Source organism: Physella acuta, unplaced genomic scaffold (genome assembly GCF_028476545.2).
Source record: "Physella acuta isolate Inbredline_101_S28 unplaced genomic scaffold, ASM2847654v3 ptg002495l, whole genome shotgun sequence".
Lineage (NCBI taxonomy): Eukaryota > Metazoa > Mollusca > Gastropoda > Physidae > Physella > Physella acuta.
This window is the reverse complement of record NW_026733968.1, coordinates 1-22,845: the sequence shown is the minus strand read 5'-3', so window position 1 is coordinate 22,845 and position 22,845 is coordinate 1. Positions and strand designations below refer to the sequence as shown.

Sequence of the window (22,845 nt, the reverse complement as noted above, 5' to 3'; positions counted from 1 at the left end):
AAACTCGTTACTGGATTACGTAATTTATCAAACGCGTTTAAAAAGCAAACATTAGCAAAGTTAAGAAAATTACAAAAAAATCAAAGACTGTTATATATGACTGGTCTATATTACCCCTATTACGCATCAAACAATACAACAAAACAATGCATCATTCCTGCGCCGTCTTGATTAATCTTTTAAATTCGCGTAATTTACGACTTGCCTTTCCTATGCTCCAAAACAGGAAGAGTTTTAACGTGTGAGTTGACCCAAGCTGGCCACAAATCTTGCCGTATTGGCACGACGGGCAATGACAAACAAGCCCGGATTTTTTTGTTTAATCTGCCAAAATCTTTTTGATTCTCCTGTTTGTTTACGACAGTTGAGATGTTTTTTCTCGACGCAATCAATCAAACGCCATTTCACAATGTACGCGATAATAATTTGTTGTTTTTATTAACCAACCCTTGTTTCGAATTGGGTTTTGTTTAAGCCAAAGTCTATTTCTTATATTGATAATGAACCTATAGATTTATGGTTAAAATATTTAAACTACGCATTCCAAGTAGTTTCTTTAAGGCATCTCTTATTGACCCCGTAATAGAAAAACAAATTATATAACTTACATAGAAAATAAATACTTTAACCAGTGTCTGACCCTTAAAGCACCCCCCCACCCCCCGGAAGTTTGAAGTGCCACCCCTACCATAGAGAAATGTCTGAAAGAAGCCTGATTTCAAGTCCGTTTAAAAAAAGAATGTTACAATGATAGTCAGAGAAAATATTTTTTTTTTAAAAACACGTTTTATTTGTGTTTTGTAGCTGTAAATATTTTTAAAATCAAGTTGTTTTTTTTATTTGTGTTTTATTAATATTTTTAAAATCAAGTTCCACCCTTGTGATGTTAAATAAATACATCAACATCCTCAATACATTTTCCGGATATCTTTACTTGCCTAAATCCGCATTGTGTTGTCCGTCTAGTGTGGGTGTTTACCTCACTAAGCCGCTAGCCTCCCAATCCCCTCTGTTGTTTTGTTTTACTCAATCAATGCGCAACAGTTTTCCAGACCGTAATTCACCCAAGATGCTGTTGGAGTTTGTTTTTTTCTTAACATTTGTTTTAAAACAAATTTGCGTTCCCATTTTCTCCTTTTGATTCCCCTAAACATATGATAGGGTTCCCTGTGGTGCATGTGCAGGCCTTATGTTTACAGCTTATTTTTTTAACTTTCATTCCCAGTTTGAAGAAATCAATGGTCGCTTGTAGCCCTATTCACAACTCCGTGAGTAGATCTCACTTTAGCTTTAGCAGGGCCTGTAATGAATGTTTCCCAAGGCTGAAGATCAGAGCTTTAATAACATCCCAACAAGTTAATATAGAATGCGGGGGAGAAAATCATTATCTTTTCCCGTTCGTGACCAAGACATATGGTGCAGATAAAGTAGTGTTCATCTGTTTCATAGACCTCGGCATATGAAGTTATAGTGTGGTTTGCAATATGCCCAGACACATTTACTTTCACTAACAAGAGTTAGGTACCCATCAGAGCTGGGTGGACTCAGGGACGATAAACTTTCTTAAACCCGGATTCGAACTCGAGACTTTCGAGTTAGCAGTCTAGCGCTCGACTACTAGGTCACGCCGCCCCTAAAAAAACAGTCGCCTGTACCATAATATTTGTACACGTCACAGCACCGTTTGATCGTTTTTACTTATTTAACCAACCCTTTAGAGGCCCCTCCATCTTGCCTCATCCCCCCACCACCCTACATCACTAGACACCGGACTGAGAAATTAAACATGGGGCTCACGACTTCACAGGTCTGGCCCCTCAAACAATGCGCCAGGCTGCATTCAATTAACCCAGGGGGCCGCGCTAATCCGGGTACTTATCCCGGGGGCTTTCATGTGTAGACACACCAGGGCGTCACACGTGACCGGACTAAACCGGATTCCACAGAGACAGGTCATGCCGTCTGACATTAGGTGACATGCGCGGTGACACTTTACCTGACATTTTCTGTAATAATGATGTCAGCTGTTGGCTGAATTGGTCGAAATGGTTAGATACATCGGTTTGGATTTTGTCCGATATCCACTAGTAGTGTTTATTTCACTTTTTTTTGGGGGGGGGGGGGAGGGGCAGTGGCGTAGCGACCCTTCCCGGCGTCCGGGGACAAACTTTCAATTTGGTGCCCCCTCCCCCTCAAACTTTCGATTTGCTTCCCCCCCCCCCCTCCTCAAACTTTCGATTTGCACACCCCCCCTCAAAATATTTATAATGCAAAAATGCAGCTAAAATGACATTTTTATTTGTTTTTACAACCCATTTTGGCGCCCCCTAGGGTCTGCGCCTGGGGACATATGTACCCCCCTGCCCCCCCCCCCCTCCCATCGCTACGCCTCTGGGGGGACTAGAAAATTTCGAGGTGGGGTAGGACTAAATTTTCTGTGAGAGGGGTGGGTACTGATAACAGTATAGGCAATATTTTCTATATAAATTCTATTTCGTTAGGGGGAGTTAGATGTACTTTGGCAAGCCCCCCCCCCCCCCCCCCCCACCCCCCACACGCACACAGGAAAGGTGCCTGAAAGAAACAATGTTCACAAGTGATTAGATCCAATTTTTTTTACTTTTTACTTCTCTTCTTCATAGGTAGTACTATGGGATAGCTAGGCCTTGTAATTCCTTCCCCATCCCACCCCCCCCCCTTCTCATACACACACTATACAAACAAAATTTCGAATGAATGTAGACTTATCAAAAGTTAACAAATATATTGCATACGTTTAGTTCTTATATTTTATATTTATTAGTTCTGAGTGTTGTGTGAATGATTGTTAGTTCTGAGTGATGGGTGAATGATTGTTATTATTTATACTCAAGTATTGGTGAATGATTGTTTGTTAGTACTGAAGTATTATGTGAAACCATCACTTCAATTACAACTTTCGTCACAAAAATCTCCCCTCCCCTCCGTATGTGCGACGTTATAACGCTCATTGATTTCCGATCCCGAAAGCAATTGAGGGTGTTGTGTTTGTTTTTTCAAACCATTGAAGCATCCAATACATAGGGACTTGTGCTGCTAGCGTTAACCTTAACAAATCATCATTTCAGTATTTTCATTCGTATTTGTAGTGATGGGTACCTTAAATCACGAAGGAGAAGGCAAAGCGGCAGGGCATAGCGCTGACTACACCATCCCTTCCTTCATATGCTGAGGTCAAGAAACATTAACTCTACCTCATCTGCCATAATAGATCTTTAAGGCTGAAAGTGGAGCTTTACTTTCCTTCAATGATAGCAAAGACTGGAAAACGTCAAAAACTGCCAAAGACAGCCATAACTTCAGGAGCCTAACTTTCGCCCATCTTTAGGCCACGTAAGGGGAAGCAACTAGCCAAGAACGTATAACCAACGTCAGTGTAAATAGTGTTTAAAGGGGGATAATGAGCAGCAGGCGGTATGAGTCGGCCATGTTGACTTTTGAGGCGTGGTGCAAATAATTATAAGGTTCAAAGTTCACGCTAAATTTGACTTAAAAAGGTGATCCCCGAAAAAAAAAGAGACATTTTTAAACATCGTGGTCAAAGAAAGGACTAAGAAATCGTTCTTATGGTGTAATCACGTAAAGATTTAAATAATTCGTGAATATTATTCTGCTTTTATTTTACAAATAACAAAGCTAAAGGGCAGTATTTCTCACAACAATATGCTTAGACTTAAATAACTACAAGCATAGGATAATGACATACTATAGGCATAAGTTAAAGATATAATCAATCATTTATTTTTAAAAATACCATATTATAATCTACAATTATGTTTTATCTTCTTGTGATAAAACTCAACACATTAAAAAAAATACATCCTAAAGCATACAAAATAACTAGCTGAAGTTTAAAACTCACTGATTCACTCGTAAAATTAAATTTTATCATTGACTTCTATGGAGATGAGAGTAGTGCCATTATCATGTATCAGAGAAAACTGAAAGCCATCAGACTATGGAGACGATCAACCCCTAACATAGGCCACACTCGAACCTAACGTTTTTATTCACTGATACACATATAACAACTAACCAGTTTAAATGAAACAATCAACGTCACCAACAGTACCATAGTATGGTGACATACACAACATAACACAGAATGGTAGGCGGACTAGTGGAGCTGGGATTAAAACTAGGAAACAATGTATCAGTTACAGGAATTAAAAATACATAAATTAAATAAGTACATTGAAGTATTATTGCTGTTAGTGTATATATATATATATATATATATATATATATATATATATATATATATATATATATATATATATATTTATTTATATATATATATATATTTATATATGTATATATATATATGTATATATATACATATATATGTTTGTGTGTATATAAATATATGTATGTGTGTATATATATGTATATATGTGTATATACATATATGTGTATATATATATATATACATATATATTTATTTATATATTTATTTATATATTTATTTGGCATAGCGAGGTGCCAAGATTTTTATATTTTACCTCAAGGGATATACATTGATCATTAGTTTAGAAAACCAGTGTTTTAGTGAGGCTTTAGCCTATCTACTACTGCTGTGAGAGAAGTCTGAATGATGAACTTAGTCCTAGGGTTAGGTGAGAAAAGGCTGTGAATGATGTTAGGGTAACTACTACCTACAGCTGTAACTAGTAGGATGGTAGGGTAACTACTACCTACAGCTGTAACTAGTAGGATGGTAGGGTAACTACTACCTACAGCTGTAACTAGTAGGATGGTAGGGTAACTACTACCTACAGCTGTAACTAGTGCTGTAACTAGTAGGATGGTAGGGTAACTACTACAGCTGTAACTAGTAGGATGGTAGGGTAACTACTACCTACCGCTTTGACTAGAGGTATGGTATGGTTACAACTACCTACAGGTGAGACCAAATTGAGCTGCTGTAAGACAAACATCCCCTGTGCATCAGGTGGCCTAGCAAGACAAACACTGCAGAAATGCTGACACCTGTGTTTGGCACACTGACGTCAGCCACCTTTGTGACGTCATTTTTAATTTGAAATACCTCAGGTACATGGCAATACTGACCAAGTCCATGCAGACAAATGTCATGCCATACAAAATGTCATGGCAGAGGTGCAATGACATATCAAACAAAATGTCATAGCAGAGAGACACAATGACATATCAAACTAAATGTCATAGCAGAGAGACACAATGACATATCAAACAAAATGTCATAGCAGAGAGACACAATGACATATCAAACAAAATGTCATGGCAGAGAGACACAATGACATATCAAACAAAATGTCATATCAGAGAGACACAATGACATATCAAACAAAATGTCATAGCAGAGAGACACAATGACATATCAATCTAAATGTCATAGCAGAGAGACACAATGACATAATCTAAATGTCATAGCAGAGAGACACAATGACATATCAAACTAAATGTCAAGGCAGACAGACAGACAAATGACATCAAACTAAATGTCATGGCAAGCACAGTTTAAATGTCGGATTTCTATAAATAACAAGAACAGGTTAAAAAACATCAGCATAATCAGGGCTGGGGGTGTAGGGGTGAGACCCTCACCGTAGGGGTGACAGAGTTCCACCCCATCAGCCAACCCACCTTTCCATATGATAATGCCAGGGACAAGGTATATGAACAACATAGGTAAATCAACAACGTATGATGGTTTGTTCCACACATAAGCACATCATATCACACAGTATGTGGAGTCTAGTTAACAGTGTTAGGCACACATTGATTGTCAGCTTATAACATAATGCAGTCACATAACAAATGTAATACTGTAATAAACAACAGTCACAAGCCAGAATAAGAATGATAAATGTAGCACATAACAAATGTAATATTGTAAGGAAACAACAGACCACAACAAGCCAGAATAAGGATGGTAAATGTAGTGACGCATAACCAATGTAATACTGTAATAAACAACAGTCACAAGCCAGAATAAGAATGATAAATGTAGCACATAACCAATGTAATACTGTAATAAACAACAGCCACAAGCCTGAATAAGAATGATAAATGTAGCACATAACAAATGTAATATTGTAAGGAAACAACAGACCACAACAAGCCAGAATAAGGATGGTAAATGTAGTGACGCATAACCAATGTAATACTGTAATAAACAACAGCCACAAGCCTGAATAAGAATAATAAATGTAGCACATAACAAATGTAATATTGTAAGGAAACAAAACAATAGACCACAACAAGCCAGATTAAAGATGATAAATTTTGAAACACATAACAAATGTAATGCTGTTAGAATTCACGAACAACAACTTGCAGGAAATAGGATAACAGAGGTAGTCAAGCTCTTGACATCTAGTGGTAAAGATTAAACTTTCACTGTCATGACCTTGCGGTTTATAGTACACACAAGAGGGTTGTGCGGCCAGTACTGGGTCCAGCCACCTTTAAATCTATGCTGGGTACCAGTTGGAGCTGAGCACATTCAAGATATCACCATTTTTAAAATGGGGATAGCTACAATGCTAATACATTTAAACAGTTTTATCTTATTCAACAAATAAATTCATAATTTAATTTTGTAAATAATTTTATAGATTTTTAAAAAAAAGTAAAATGATATACAAGAACTATTTCTATTTAATGATAATTTAGTCTTAAAGGGAATTAACCATGTTTAACATAAAACTGACTTACTTCCCTTTAAAAGTTCAATACAAAGATATAATTATTAAATTCTTTTTAAAACCATAATTTAAAGAAACAACAAAAAAATCAACAGTTCACAAGGCTTCACAACTCACATTAAATAATTGGAAACAAAAAAAATCAACAGTTCACAAGGCTTCACAACTCACATTAAATAATTATCTCCTGAGTTAAAATAAAATTAAAAAAAAAACAACATACATTTTAAAAAATTAAATAACTCCATCATTAATAGAATACATAAACCATCAGTGTCTGTCGACTGTAAGGTCCATGGCTGCGACTATCTGGTCAATCCTCTTCTTGTTGAGTCCCATGTCTGCAAATGGGATCCAGAACAGGGGCTGAGAAAATTTTTTTTTTTAAATTCAGATTATGATCATATATACATCATGCTAAATAATCCCAATACATCATACTAAATGACACTAAATGATAATTTCATCATAATTATTGACCAATACATCATACTAAATAAACTGATAAATACCTTATATTAAATGACCAAAATGTCATACTAAATGACCAATAAACTAAACATTGACCTGTTACAAAGACGAGATATCTGGCGGGTGTATGTAAAATGTATGTTCTGTGCAGTGAAACCATGCTAACATAATATATGTTAAAACAACATACACAGAAAAAACTAGTGTTGTTTCTAGGACGTGTAAGGTAGAGTACACCTTTTTTACATCACCTTATCAGAAGTCAACAAATTACTTTGCACTTGCTGTCCTTACCTAACTTACATTGTAGGTAGATAGAAACATATATAAGTACAGGGAAGCAGAGTTAATAAAAGATTTTTAAAAATCAAGAAAATCATGCTGGTAAAACACTTTATTGTGTCAATAGCAAACTTTATATGTATAATTATTAGTTCAATTAATACATTATTATATACAAACAAAAACTTACCACATTTAAAATACATGCAAAGGGTACAATCAAGGGAAGGAATCCAGAAGAAAAAGACCAGACCTTAAAATTAAAAAGAAAAATATTTGTATTGTGCCAATATTGGAAATAAAATAAACAGGTCTAAATGTAAAGGTTGTTATAAGTTAGCTATATTGTAGCATACAAATTAAAAAGGTTTTTAAAAAGAAAAAGATATTATTATGCCAATATTGGAAATACAATAAACAGGTCTAAATGTAAAGGTTGTTATAAGTTAGCTGTATTGTAGCATACAAAATTATAATTTGTTTTAAAAAAGTATTTATATAAACCATTTTGTCTTGAAATTCAGAAATACAGAGGAAAAAAAAGGATTAAGTTATGTTGTTAATAACAATAAAAACTGGTTTATAAAAAAAATAATAAACTGGTGCTGGATTATCTTAACAGACTTTTACACCTGAATGTGTACCAGTGCTGTCCCTTGTTGCCTGTACTCTTCCTTGACAACCAACTTGTTTCCCTTAGTTATACTAGTTCACCACTTGATTAACTCACAGATCTCTAGGAGTTGGTGCTCTTCACTTACTAATGCTACCACTCATTCATCGAAAGTTCAAAGCAAATTACCTCTGCAGTTTTGCCCAGCAAGCTGATTTCTATGATATCCAGCCACTCTGCTTTTGTATACACAAAGATTCGTAGAAACCCACGCGCAACCTGCAATTCATTCTGGCAATAGTATAAATAATCTAAATAATTTCATTCAAAATTTTACAGACAACAACTGAATATGAGAAGATCAAAAAGAAATAAAGAATCACAGTTAAATATAATTAAGTGCATGATGTTTACAGGCTAGGAATTTTTTTTTTTTTTGCTTGATTTGAATCCGGCCTGAAAATTTAAAAATTCTAAAAAAAAAAAAAATACTTAGGCATGGTAAAGAAAAATTATAAGATTCTTCCTTTTTGCACTGTTAGTAGGAGGATAAAATCCATGCTTACATTAGTAGGTAACTGGGTTCCCAGACAACATACAGATAAATTCCACCTCCATACAATACAATGACAATATTCAACCTCTATACAATATAATAACATATTGCCCCCATAAACACAATAATGATAACATACTGTGTGTATATCCCAGTAAGATCTATTTCTGTATTTTTTAGCAACATCAGCCACTGCACGTAGTATTGCATCCAAGTTATCTTTAACAGAATCACTTTTAAATTTCCATCTGTGGATCGAGAATATTTTCTTCATTCAATGCTAAAGTTAATGTGTTTTATTTCACTGACACATGTGCAGGATATCTAACCAAAAAAATAATTTTGGTCTCGACATCTGCTTTTATGTATAAAATATTAAAAAATAAAATATTTTTAAAAATGCCAGTTGTCCTGTTTAAAAATCAATAGATTTAACTGAAAAAAAGTCTGTATTTTTCAGATGACTAACTTTTTATTTTAAACTAAAGGCAGTGGATAGAAGTTTTAATTTATTCCACTCTTAGTTGTTAACTAGGTGTTAGGGTGCCAGATTGGATTACAAAATTATATTTTTTAATAAACCATATGCATAGAAATACAACACAGAAATGTTTCAAGTATGGGGTCAAGCATCCCAGTAATCAAACTTTGATGCAAGAAAAAATCCAGTAAAAAGCAACTTTCTTACTGGACATCATTTCATTCTTGCCTATTTCAAATGCTATTTTTGAAAGTTTATAAACATAGGAACTAAGATGAAACACAGCTTGCAAGAAAAATTATCCTTAATAAGCATTCTGTAATGCAACAGATAACATGGACAAAAACTTACTTTTCCTGATGACTGTGCAGATTTCGGAGTCCAGGTATCCATACCGCAGGGCGTAAAATTTGTTGGATGGGGGCTTGGACCTGCGCTATAAGGCTAGCCTTCGGTAGGTCCATTTTTGTTCAACTATAGACTACGAGTTAGAAACTGTGAAAAAATTCAGATGAATAAACTGTAAGTATTGGATATGTTTCAGCCATCTGTAAAAAAGGGATTTAATTTGTAAAATAATATCAACAATCAATATATGCAACTGCATTCAAATGAGTTTCACCCAAAATATATTTAAAATTAACAAAAAATTCTACCGTCTAAATACAGTAAATAAAAATTTAGTAAAATATCCTTTTGGACCTGATGGTCGATAGGTCAGGTGAAGTAGAGTTCACCTGTGTCTGTGACCACAGCATATCAAGGGATTGTGTGGTCAGTTCTATACCCATCCCTCTTTACTTTCCCTAACATAAGTTAGGCACCCATTTATGAATTTATGGTTGTCATGTATATTCAAGCCCAAGATCCAAACTTGAAACTTTTGGGTTAGCAGTCCAGCATTCCCAACCATACAGTCCCAAATTTGCTAAAGCATAATCGTAAAGGCTTGAAAGTAACAGAGGATTGGAATGAATTCACAAAGGAATGTACCAATACTTCACTAGCAGCAGCTAGAAAACAATCCCCCACTCCCAGTTAGTTTTATTACTATATTAAAGATCATTTACTGAATATTTTAGGCCACTCTCATTATAATAGACCATTTCAATTGTGCAAAATACACCAGGTGCTGGGTAGAAGGTAGGTAGTAATTTTGTAAAGTACCATTCCGAACTTGGGGCAGGTGTTGGTTAATTAAGTAAAACAAATAAGCCTAGAGATCTACTAAAAGCTAAAGATGTCAGTATTGTCAGGTGACCAAATCAAATAGCTGGATGTTGTGGAAGTGATAGATGATACTGAATAATACTGATAGATACTGTGACAGTGTCACCTGAGTGCACTGATCATAGCCGGCTTCGACTGCTGTATGCTGAGTTGTCCGTGACTGCTCGTACAGGAGAATCAACGGGGTCGAGATCTAAATTATTATATGCCTACTACGACGCAATATTCGGCACTATGTATTTATTTATCAATAATTCATTAATAACCCTTTGTCTTTGGTTAACAGAGCAGCATATAGTAACAGAAAAATAAAAATATCAAATTGTTTTGTTTACCTGTCTGTTGCCTTATTAATAAATGACCTTTACCCTTTAGGGTATTCCTAGTTATCGTTCATGAGTGCAGATCTTTCCTTTCGCATTTAAGATTAGCAATTTTTAGTAATTTCGGTAGTAGGCCTATATTTAACTAAATGGAATTTTACAGAAAATATACACTTTTTACACTGGTAAAAGTACCTCCCCCCCCCCGGAGAAAAAAGTCTGAAAGAAACACTGGTAAGGAAGGAATACTAACAATACAATAAAAAAAAAAGGGGGGGGGGGTGAGAATGGAGAAAAATTGTGCAAAATATCGCCTTTTCCCTCAGTTCATAATGATGAATATTCCAACGACATTTTTTAAGTATTTGTTTATGTAGAGTAGATGGTTTTTAAATATATTCTTGACCTCATTTTAATTTTAAGAAAAACAAATTGAAGTAAAAGGGAAATAATCAAGCTAAATTACGCTTTTCGTTATGAAAATTGATGCTCGTCCCTTGTCGGCAATGTCTTAGACTCTTAGAGTCATCTTATATTTTTTGTTTGGGTGTTTTAAAAGAACCGTTCATCTCTTTCCGCAGTTTTTGAAATTTTTACAAGCTTCTATTTAACTTGCCTCGTGTTTTTGTCTGTCGTCTATCATGGGTCGAAACTAGCGAGCGAAAGTTCAAGCACTTCAAACGGACCTATTTCTTTCAAACTTTGCACGTGGGTTAAGACCCAATAGCAATTCATTGTGACAGCAAATTTGAACATAATTGGGTGCTTAATTAATTTTTAAAGAATTAAGTATAATGACCTATCTATATTATTATTTCCTACGCTATTATGTGCACATGGTTTGTGTTTATTTGGTACTCAGTTGTCTTTAATCAGGCAATTCTATTGTATTAAAAATTCTAAAGTATTGAAAAAAAAATTAATGAAAAACGTTTTAATAACAAGCTTTTATATAATTATGCACTAAAATGTAGAACAATCATTTTCATGAAATGTATAAGAATGAACTGCTATTTACATAACTAAAAAGAAAAGCGTGGATTGCTTCTTACATTTTAGTAAATTTATACTATACATAATGTAGTGATCCACGTTTTCTTTTTAGTTATTTAAATGCGATTCATTATTATATATTTACAGAAATTGGTGCAAATAATTTGTTGGATAATAATTGGTATCTGAACGTCATTCTTTTTTCTTCGCTACAAGTTGTTTATTATTCGAACCCAGTAGCAACAAATTCAATACAAGACCCGCAATAAAGCAGCGATGATTGGGTTGTCTATAAACTTGAGTTTCATAGTTTTGTAACCCAATGTTATGGATACTCTTTATTTATGGAATCCATACCAGTATTTTTACAGGGGTGTATCCACTTCCTTTTGCCTTGCGTGTGGAAATTTTATTGATAGTGTCTGCATTCTACAAAGCGGGTGCTGGTGTATTCTATTTATAGCATCGTCAGACTGCAAAACTTTTCTTCAGATAAGGTTTACCTCAAACGGATTTTGGTCAGCTTCGTGTTTGGAAATTAACCCCATCCCCCCTTCCCCCGCACCCGAAATGTATTAAATTTAATAATCCTTTGACCGTTTCTCCATTGTTATGCCATCTTTACTAGGCACCAAACCATTTTCATGTCGTTAATAAATGCTCCAGTTAGATCATGTTTTTTTTTTCATGTTTTCTCCAAAATGTCACAGATATTACTGCTTCCGTTTACGACGATGTGAGATCAAGGTAGGGGGGGGGAGGAGAATATGTGACAAACTTTTGTATTTTATAAGTTAAAAACTGAATTTTAGGCGTTATTTCTAGTTTTAAAAGGCTGTTTTGTCAAATTGTATTAGAAATACTAACATGCTAAATGTTGACCAAAATCCGTTATTTTATTGAGAAATCGAAGTTTAAATAAGAAAGTTGCTATTCCTAGGGATTGAAAGACCGGTGTAACGTCTATAAAAGGAGGGGGTGGGCATCGCTTTTTGTGATGACGTGTAAAGATTGTGAGCGTGGTCGTTTTTAAAAAGCGTGACGTCGGGATAATCCCTTATAGAACATCAAAGCAAACAACACAATGTTTGTTTTAGATTAACATCAAAAACGCTGATAGAAAATGTTCATTTTTTTTAATTTAATATCCAACTTTGTTTTATTGCAAATCACAACAACGTTTTTAACATAATGAAACATAAGCAGGCGGCAAAACCCATTCAAAATGTTCAGCTAGGTTTTAGCTGATGCTAGTTTTAGCCAAAGCTAGCCTCTGGGTCTGTCGGGTAATGTTCTTTCCCGCGATTCTGTTTCCCGCCTTCAGAAGCAACCAGACGACACGACTTTCTCTACCAGGGTCAGTCCGGCTATACCGCTCGTGCACTGATCGACCTTGAGAAGTGTCACGTTCTGGAACTTCCGCTTACACCTTCGAAGGTCAGAAGATGAACACGTGATCTCCTTTATATACCTGGAGGAAAATTAAAATATTAAACCTATTAACACTTTTTATACATGTAATGTACTTATACCTCATACCGTTTACTGACAATTTTTTTAAGACTTTTTTTTTTCTTCGGAGCGCACTTGACTTCCTGGGGAGGGGGAGGGGAGTGCATTTAAAACTTTTCCGGGTTGTGGACAATGTTTCAAATGGTTCTGTTTTGGCCGACAGGCGATGTATGTGATCCGGTTGGAGAGGTGGCACTACCCCCCCCCCCCCCCCATACACACACCCCTGAGATAAGCCTAAAGAAAAATGTTGCAGATCATTCTAGTCACACTATCTAACATCGCATAGACATTTTATAGATGTTGAACACCTAAAAATAACTCGAGTACTGGGGGTTTAACCATTGCTAGTTTAAACACGTTTCGCTCAAATATAGTCTATGTCAGTGTAACAAAAGCATTATCATCAGGGCTCTTTAAAAAATACATTAACATAAGACTACTTTTAAAAAATTGGGTTGGAAATCTGGCTAACAGTTTCTCTATTTCTTAAAGTAAAAGTAATATTTTAATCGACTAAAAGCATGGGAATTTTTTTCTTTTACTTACATTAAAGATTGAACCCAATTTTATAATTTAGAATGAATATTAAATTAATTATGGTAGGAAAATTATTATATCCATATAGAGGGCAGTGCTGGCTATTTGTGTTTCATTTCTTATAGCTAAAACAATAGTTGAAACAACTTTAGCAAGGACAACAATTTGTTAGATGTATTTCAATATTTAAATTGAACAAAGAGAATATGATTTTGTTTCTGATGTATTGCTCATCTAACGGATTTAAAAGGATTTAGGAAATATTGAATGTAGGCGTACAACAACTTTTAATGGAAACATATATATATATATATATATATATATATATATATATATATATATATATATATATATATATATATATATATTGCAAAAATACACATTACTCCAGTAGTGAGATATAAAGCTGTATATTATTTAGCTGCATATTTTTTAGTTTAATAACTTTTTTGCTTCATTTGCTAATTACAGAAAACTAGAAAAAAAAATATTTTTACTAATCTTAAATTATTTTAAGGTGTTGGTCAATGTTGGTCACTAGACATGACATGAAACAAATATTTTTTTTAAATAAAATAAATATACAATTTTCTCATCTATTATTAGAGATTTTCATTAGGCAGTATTACCTCTAACGTAACAACACTTAATTTGACAGACTGATAATTGTTTTTAATACATTAATTAATCTCGCGCCCGAGTCAGGAAGTTCACGCTGACCTTCATGCGTCAAATAAGCAGACGTCAAACAATAACAACACCAAACACAGGAAAATTCAGCCGGAAATAGAATGCAACGGTCATTCATTTATTACTCTTTTAATTAACGTACAGGGCAGTTCATTAGGCTTTCTGTGGCTATCTAACAAGGAAGTTAATAAATATAATTATAATTCCACCATTTAATATATATGTATGTGTGTGTGTGTGTGTGTAAATATATCGGCTATATATAAATATGTATATGTGTGTATATATGTGTGTGTGTAAAAGTATATGTGTGTGTGTAAAAATGTATGTATAAAATATGTGGGAGTTAATTAACTATTCTCACCAGAAGAGATAATTAATTTTGGTTTCCTACAAGATTATTCGAAAAAATAAAATCATTGTAGAGAAAGGCCAATCTGCCTTAGTCATCTAATTAGCTGCCTGTTTATAAATACCTGATGTTTACTTTAGCAAGTGGCCGCGAGCTGACAGGGGCGTGTCATTAAAATATGTAAACTAACAACTTCTAGTTTATGTAAACTAACAACTTCTAGTTTATGTAAACTAACAACTTCTAGTTTATGTAAACTAACAACACCTAGTTGAATAATTGTTTACCATAACCTCAAATAATATTTCTACATGCAGTATCTTTCAATCATAAATTCATATCTAAACGTTTTCGTAATTACGACGCAAAAAAAAAGAAGAAACTCATAGGCGCTTTTTTGAAAGATCATATTAAATAGACACGTACATTGTCATTAGCAAATTGGATCAACTTTTTAAAAATGCTTTAGAAGATCATTACACTTTACAACAGCAAGTTAAACATTTTTACTTACGCTGTTTTAAAAATGCTTTACTAGTTTATATTCTAAAAACATTTCAACCGATATAAATTGATTAAGCATTAATGTTAACAATTGATTGAAGCGCATTTTGTATTTGGCTGTATGATTTTATAGAAAGCGTATGGGTGACCCTAATAATTTACGATTTAAGTTAAAAATATCAATTCATTTATTGGTTTTGAATTTATTTTTTTAAAAGTACTCGTAATTTTTTAAAGTATAAAGTATAATCCTTCAATTGATAAATTGATTAATAAATGTTGTAAAAAGTAACAACAGTAAACATTCAATGCTCAGAGACTTTTTGTACAATTCTTTTCACTGTGTTAATACTTAGTGTTTGTTTAAACTTAATCTACCAACTCGAAAATAACACAAAGATACTAAAAGATTAAAGCCAGCCTTGCTGGTTGTCAATTTTACAAATTAAACAGAAAATTTGTATTTAGAATTTTTTATTTTTTAAAAAGATATTCATAGACGAATTGACAAAATATGTGTGTTTAAAATATGCAGGCTATTGATGAATATCAGAATATAATTGTATTTCGATTTCTTCCCATGTGATACTATTTTTTTTTTTGTTTTTAATTATAGACATACTTTACACGTATTAATTTAATTTCATTTATATATTCAAATTAACTTTTTAAAGTTTCTGAAATGTTCCAACTTAATTATTTTATGCAAAAATTTAAATCTTGCAAATATTTAAATTATTTATTAATGCAATATTTTTTTATATATGTTTTTTTCTACTTTTTCACATATTTAAGAAACTTAAATTTTATTATTCACATTTAAATGGAATATTTAAAAATGTGAAAACTATATATTTTAGAAGGACTTTTTAAAATAACTGGTAGATCTATTTTTGAACTGAGCAAATACACTTTTAAGTACGGAATTTTTAAATCGATAAATAAAAAGCATATTTAAGAATTTGATCGGACGCGTAGTAGTAACATTATTTTAACAGCATGCAATTAATTTTCCTTTGAGAAATTTCAATAACTTTTTTTTTACTTAGCACAATTTTAATTTAATTAAATTTGCTGCATTTTACTCACTGTGGATAGAACTCAGCTCCAAGATCTCTGTCGTGGACAATCGTTCGACATTTCCTTCCTGGGTTAGACGTAAACGTCCGCACCGTTTTCTTGATTTTATCACTAATTTCATATCGAACTCCTTGTCTCAAGTTTACGATGGGGGACTCTTGCAGACCGGGGTTCAAATCCTGGAAAATTTGCTTCAGATGAGATTCGTTTCTGCAGCTGATCCGGGTCGAGTTTTCCATCTGCTTGTGTTTATCTTCGAGAATATTCTCAACTGACCTGTGGCGCCGGTTGTGGGTATGAGAGGTGGAATTGTAGTTAAAAGCCCCTCCGATAATTAAAGGTTTGGCGAATAAAATTGATAAGTTTATAGCTAAGATGATTAAAAGTACTAAACTTCTACAATCAGCCATTGGAAAAAAAATGTTAAATGAATTTTAGTTTAAAATTTTGTAAAAACTTTTCGATGAAATATTTCAGTCTCTTATGTCTAAACAAAGGAGTGTTGACTTAACGACCAGGAAACGCTGGTGTGTCGTCCGTATTGCTCCTTATATAATCGTACGATACACGTTATATCCGGTCCGGGAACCAATAGGATAAGTTTGGAGACTTCACTGTTTCATAAGGGGGATGGAATTAATTTTATTTTTAACACGTCATTTAAAAAAAAAATTAAAAGCGTCAGAAATGAATGGCATATTTCCGAATATTACGTGGATATGATACGGATATTGTAAAGTATTTAGCATTTCAAAATGTGTTCAGCTTTCTAAGAATTAACACGGGGTTTATTTTTTCATGGGCGTAACCTGATCAAATGCTTGGTAGGGTGGTTGTATGAAGTGACAAGTTTTGTACAGCTCTGTAAAGCTTCAACTGCCAGTAATTTTTAAAACAGCTTTTAATTTTAAAACGGTTTTCTATTTCAAAATAAAGAACTACTTCAGTGCCAAACGCACAGTAATATTTAATTTTTTTTTCAAAATATGCATTCATTGAAGCATACACAATTCTAGATAAAGGAAATTGCTTTATTTAGCGTTTATATTTTAATTTTATAACTTTTTAAAAAATCTAAAAGCAGGCCTACCTAGCGAAAAAAATGTAACTTCTAAAGTAAAAACAAAGGTAGAACAGCGTAACATTCTCCCGACTCATACAATTTGAAATACATTTTAAAAAAACTATAATGTTGTTTCTAAAACAATTGTACTGGTATAATGTTTTAAAGTCTAAATGTGTGTAAACCAAAATAAAAATAACAAGACAACATCAAAAGTGGCAACATGTCACGACACCATCTCATCCATGGACAGCCGTAAGGACGCCTATGAAATTTCGGAAACATTTTTTCTAAGGACAATGTTGTTTATACGGGCCTATCCTGCACTTAAGTACAAGTTTTAAAAAAAATCAAGTTGTGGAGTTTCTCTGGAAAGCATTGAACAATATGTCAGTTGGCGAATAAATACATACGCACACACACACACATATAGTATATATTTACGCTATATGTACAACAATATACATATTATACGAATACATAATATATATGTATATCAAATGGGATTTTTAAAAATTTACAGCGTGCGTGGATACGTGTTTATATATATGTTTATATATATATATATATATATATATATATATATATATATATATATATATATATATATATATATATATATATATATATATATATATATATATATATAGCTTGTGTGGACAAGTCTTTGTGCTCAAGTGTGTTTGTGTGTGTGAGAGAGTACATGTTTGAGTATGCGTGTGTGTGTTAATTAGCTTTGCTACTCTCTGCCATTACGTGTCAGACAGGAGTCATACATGAGTCAGACAGGAGTCATTACCACGGCGTCTCAGTTTTGAGCATTCGCGTGATTCACGTTGCATAAGTGGGGATCTTTTAGTCACTTAACCTGAAGTGCTCAGTTGCTGGGTGCCTGGTGCGCGGCTGGCACGGGACCGTGCAAATACCCATCGACTGTCTAGACGTGTACGAGATTACTTGACGCGAAAACAGAAGAACGGCGGATCGTACCACGACGTTTAATACCAACTGAAAATATGTGGCCAAATAAGAAAATATGCGTTAGGTTTTTTTTTCTCTTTTCAGCGATACTTCCATGAAACGGTACCTTGGTTGCTTCATATCTTTGGCTAACATCCATTTAGCTAGCAGTGTTCCATTTTAGGCAAATCTAAAAGCTTTCTTATGCGGCATGGCTTGACTCACCAGGGAACTGTTCTCTGTGCCAAAAGGGCTAGATGGAACATGTTCCATTTTAGGCGAATTTTTTGTAGCAAAGGGTGACTCACTTAGGAACTGTACACATTGTCAATAGACCAAGGTGGAACATGTTCCAGACAGCGTCTTGATACCTTAATTCCAAGGGATGGGGATTTCCATCCCATAATATCTACACTGCTTGCAGAATTCCTCGAAGTCTTAAAATAAACTCTTTATTTATCCTCTACAATACGTATTTTGTTATTACATATTTTGTCTTATCAACATGCATCGTGCCCAGTTGTTAGGTGTATACATGTCACGTGGGCTTGGCATAGGGATCAGCACTGTTAAGGCTACCCTAGCAACTTGATCACGTGACTGAGTGTAGTTAACACGTGACCTGTCAAGTTGCAGCCGACTGGATGGACATTGTCTTAGGGTGAGCACTGCCACGTAAGCACGCGTGTGAAAATTTAACTCACATGAAATCCCCCCCCCCCCCCCATCCTCTTGTTGAAAGCCGATATGCCAACAAATTTTTTAATGAATAAGCTTCTGGATAAATATCACATCACTTGTCTCCCTAGCAGCACTCCCACTCCTAACTATGCCCGTGCATCCTCCCACACTTGACCTTTGACCCTCCAACTACGAAATTTCTCATGACAATTTTTGTCACAAAGGTAATTTATACCTCCATGTTTCTTATCTAAAAGCATGTGTTTACATTGGGGAGATAATTCATACATGTGGCTAAACAAAGTCAGAATCATTTTTATTTTTATTTCAGGCGAGATGAGTCATAGATCTACATTGAGCCGGCTATAAGCGACTCCCATGGCCCTTTTGGCTCTTTTAGACAGATATTAAAAATAAATAATTACATACAAATAATGTAATTTAATTTGCTTAATTAACGTTGGCTATATCCCTAAATGTGAATCATTAAATACGGTTTAGCAAAAGCTAATTCTTAAAAGAGTTTTTTTTTTACATTTAACCTAAATGTACAGTGTTTCCCTCAGATTTATATCTCCGGGGGGGGGGGGGGGGCACTTGACACCTGTCCTAGCGACGCCACTGCCCTAAAGTGCACATCACTTATGTACATATCTCAGTACAAATCTCAGAACATCTCAGTACACATCTCAGTACTTCTCAGCACATATTTAACATATTTGCACTCTATAAACCTGGATGAGAAAGGAGCATCTTGCTCAAGTGTACCTCACTCATGCATGTAGACACACACGTCATGAACTGCCTCTCACCAGCGTAATGATATACACTAGGTAGCGTCTATATCTAAAGGGAAACAACTACACAGGGTAGCGGCTATAACTAAAGGGAAACAACTTCACAGGGTAGCGGCTATAACTAAAGGGAAACAACTACACAAGGTAGCGTCTATAGCTAAAGGGAAACAACTACACACTGTAGCGTCTATAACTAAAGGGAAACAACTTAACAAGGTAGTGGCTATAACTAAAGGGAAACAACTACACACGGTAGCGTCTATAACTAAAGGTAAACAACTTTACAAGGTAGTGTCCCTAACTAAAGGGAAACAACTTCACAAGGTAGTGGCTATAACTAAAGGGAAACAACTACACAAGGTAGTGGCTATAACTTAAGGAAAATAACTTCACAAGGTAGCGTCTATAACTAAAGGGAAACAACTACACAAGGTGGCGGCTATAATTAAAGGGAAACAACTTCACAAGGTAGTGGCTGTAACTAAAGGGAAACAACTACACAAGGTAGCGTCTATAACTTAAGGGAAACAACTTCAATTTTTGTAAACAAGTATAAAAAATTTTTTTAAATGTTTAAAAACTATGTGTGAAACAAACTCTGGCAATTGACAAATGAAGTTTAAATTCATCTGTAAACATGTCATGTACAGATGTCATGTAAATATGTCATGTAAACATGACAAACAGTTTCACAATGATAAACGACAAATGTCACAATGACAAACGACGAATGTTAACTTAAAAAGGCGTGTACGCTGCAATTATTTTAATTGCTTCATAATTTAATTAATTTAAAACAATAACCATTCATGCGTGTTGCTGGCCTTGTAATGAGTTTGACATACACCAAGATATCTGTATCTGGTGCAAAGGCGTAGCGACGGGGGGAGGGGGGCGGGGGGTACATATGTCCTCGGGCGCCGACCCTAGGGGCGCCAAAATGTTTTTAAAAATTGAAAGCTCATATTAGCTGCAGTTTTGAATTATAAATTTTAAAAATATATGGGGGGGGGGGGGGGGGGCGCCAAATTGAAAGTATAGGGATCTACACGGTAGGGATCGCTACGCCCCTGATCTAATGGAATAAATCATGCATGAGTTTGTTCCCTTAGGTTTGTCTAATAGACGGAAGTCTCTAATAAAAAATGTTGACAGAAAAGATTTCCAATGCCATGGAGCTAAACATTTTAAATAACTTCAGGACAACTCTTTGTTCACGTGACGATTTAAACTTACAGCACTGTAATATTTTTTTTAATCAAGCATTCTAATTAGCTGTCTCTGAATGAAGACAAAACAGCGGATTGTTTACTGTTAGACAGGGGCAGATAATTAAATCTCTTCAAGCTGCCCATCATGCACTGCGGCTGGTGGTCTGAACACCCGGATGTGACCTGGTTAATAGAGCGGTTCTTACGATGTCATGGTCTAAATAAACCGGGAGTGATCTCCCCTAAACTTTCTCGAATATTCTTATATAAAATAACAGGGGATGGGAACTCGGGCTATAGACATGATTTTTAATCCATTTTAAATACTTAAAGTTTTAAAAATAGAATAAAATCTCGTAGACAAATTAATTGCACACCAAGTGAACGCCAAATAAAAAAGCGCATAATGGTGCGCAATATTATTAGTACTTTTAAAATTTACATTAGTTTTTTGAGAAATCGGAAGTAGCGTAAAGTACTACTTCCAGTCAACGGAAATGACTCAAAATTTAATAGAAGGTAGAGAATTAGATCTTTTACTTACATATGAAATTTCATTTATCTATCTGAAATAGTACTCAAGTTATAGGCTTTTGAAAAATTCAAAGTAGGAAAAGTACCACTTCCGGTTATCGGAAATCGCTCAAAAGTTGATACGGATCTACGATTTTGATTAAATACTTATATATGAAATTTCATCAACCTAGCTGTAACGGTACTCAAGTTATCGTGTTTACACACGGACAGGACAGACACACAGACACACAGACAGACACACAGACATACGGACAAGATTGCAAAATTATGTTTTTCCGTATCAGTGAGGTGTGAAACGTCGAGATTTGTAAAAATCTCGATTTTTTTTTTTGCACGATTACAAGACTTTCTCTATACTTCGTATATACGAGAAAGTAAAAATTTACAGATTTTTTTTTTTCAAGGCTTCCCGCGCTAAATTATACGTGTGACTGGTTACTTTCTCGTATATACGAAGTATAGAGAAAGTCTTGTAATCGTGCAAAAAAAAAAAATCGAGATTTTTGCAAATCTCGACGTTTTGCATCTCACTGATACGGAAAAACATAATTTTGCAATCTTGTCCGTATGTCTGTGTGTCTGTGTGTGTGTGTGTGTGTGTGTGTGTGTGTGTGTGTGTGTGTGTGTGTGTGTGTCCGTGTGTAAACACGATAACTTGAGTACCGTTACAGCTAGGTTGATGAAATTTCATATATAAGTATTTAATCAAAATCGTAGATCCGTATCAACTTTTGAGCGATTTCCAATAACCGGAAGTGGTACTTTTCCTACTTTGAATTTTTCAAAAGCCTATAACTTGAGTACTATTTCAGATAGATAAATGAAATTTCATACGTAAGTAAAAGATCTAATTCTCTACCTTCTATTAAATTTTGAGTCATTTCCGTTGACTGGAAGTAGTACTTTACGCTACTTCCGATTTCTCAAAAAACTAATGTAAATTTTAAAAGTAATAATAATATTGCGCACTATTATGCGCTTTTTTATTTCGCGTTCACTTGGTGTGCAATTAATTTGTCTAAGAGATTTTATTCTATTTTTAAAACTTTAAGTATTTAAAATGGATTAAAAATCATGTCTATAGCCCGAGTTCCCATCCCCTGTTATTTTATATAAGAATATTCGAGAAAGTTTAGGGGAGATCACTCCCGGTTTATTTTTTTTTTCTTTTTCACATTTACACATAAATGAACCAAGTGGTAAGAAAACTACAAAAATAACCAGTTTTTTTCCCAGTAAAA

General features: G+C 34.3%; 2 protein-coding genes across 4 annotated transcripts; both read right to left on the bottom strand.

The window, feature by feature from the left end:
* Window positions 1-6,882: 6,882 nt before the first annotated feature.
* LOC131933403 (uncharacterized) lies at window positions 6,883-10,736 on the bottom strand. Of its 3 annotated transcripts, none has more exons than XM_059290177.1 (6): window positions 10,697-10,736; window positions 9,483-9,626; window positions 8,790-8,898; window positions 8,284-8,385; window positions 7,672-7,734; window positions 6,883-7,094 (listed from the first exon to the last, which is right to left on the bottom strand). In XM_059290177.1, exons 2-6 carry the CDS (start codon window positions 9,593-9,595, stop codon window positions 6,999-7,001), a joined length of 483 nt encoding a protein of 160 aa, XP_059146160.1. In that variant the 5' UTR covers window positions 9,596-9,626; window positions 10,697-10,736; the 3' UTR covers window positions 6,883-6,998. The 3 variants fall into 3 exon arrangements, with proteins under 3 accessions (XP_059146160.1, XP_059146161.1, XP_059146162.1); XM_059290178.1 differs by having other exon boundaries at window positions 8,284-8,373; XM_059290179.1 differs by having other exon boundaries at window positions 6,963-7,069.
* Window positions 10,737-12,796: 2,060 nt separating this feature from the next.
* Window positions 12,797-16,890, bottom strand: LOC131933405 (uncharacterized). Its single transcript, XM_059290180.1, has 2 exons — window positions 16,365-16,890; window positions 12,797-13,148 (listed from the first exon to the last, which is right to left on the bottom strand). The coding sequence occupies exons 1-2, from the start codon at window positions 16,763-16,765 to the stop codon at window positions 12,998-13,000; spliced, it is 552 nt and encodes a 183-aa protein (XP_059146163.1). The 5' UTR covers window positions 16,766-16,890; the 3' UTR covers window positions 12,797-12,997.
* Window positions 16,891-22,845: the final 5,955 nt, after the last annotated feature.

Bases quoted from the DNA above. Each gene is read 5' to 3' on its own strand.
- LOC131933403 (XM_059290177.1), bottom strand. From the start codon at position 9,595: ATGGACCTACCGAAGGCTAGCCTTATAGCGCAGGTCCAAGCCCCCATC. The intron at 7,735-8,283 runs GTAATTTGCTTT...TTTAATTTTAAG, and splicing joins TGCTGGGCAAAACTGCAGAG to GTCTGGTCTTTTTCTTCTGG. The intron at 7,095-7,671 runs GTAAGTTTTTGT...AAATTTTCTCAG, and splicing joins TTGCATGTATTTTAAATGTG to CCCCTGTTCTGGATCCCATT.
- LOC131933405 (XM_059290180.1), bottom strand. From the start codon at position 16,765: ATGGCTGATTGTAGAAGTTTAGTACTTTTAATCATCTTAGCTATAAAC. The intron at 13,149-16,364 runs GTGAGTAAAATG...ATTTTCCTCCAG, and splicing joins GGAGCTGAGTTCTATCCACA to GTATATAAAGGAGATCACGT.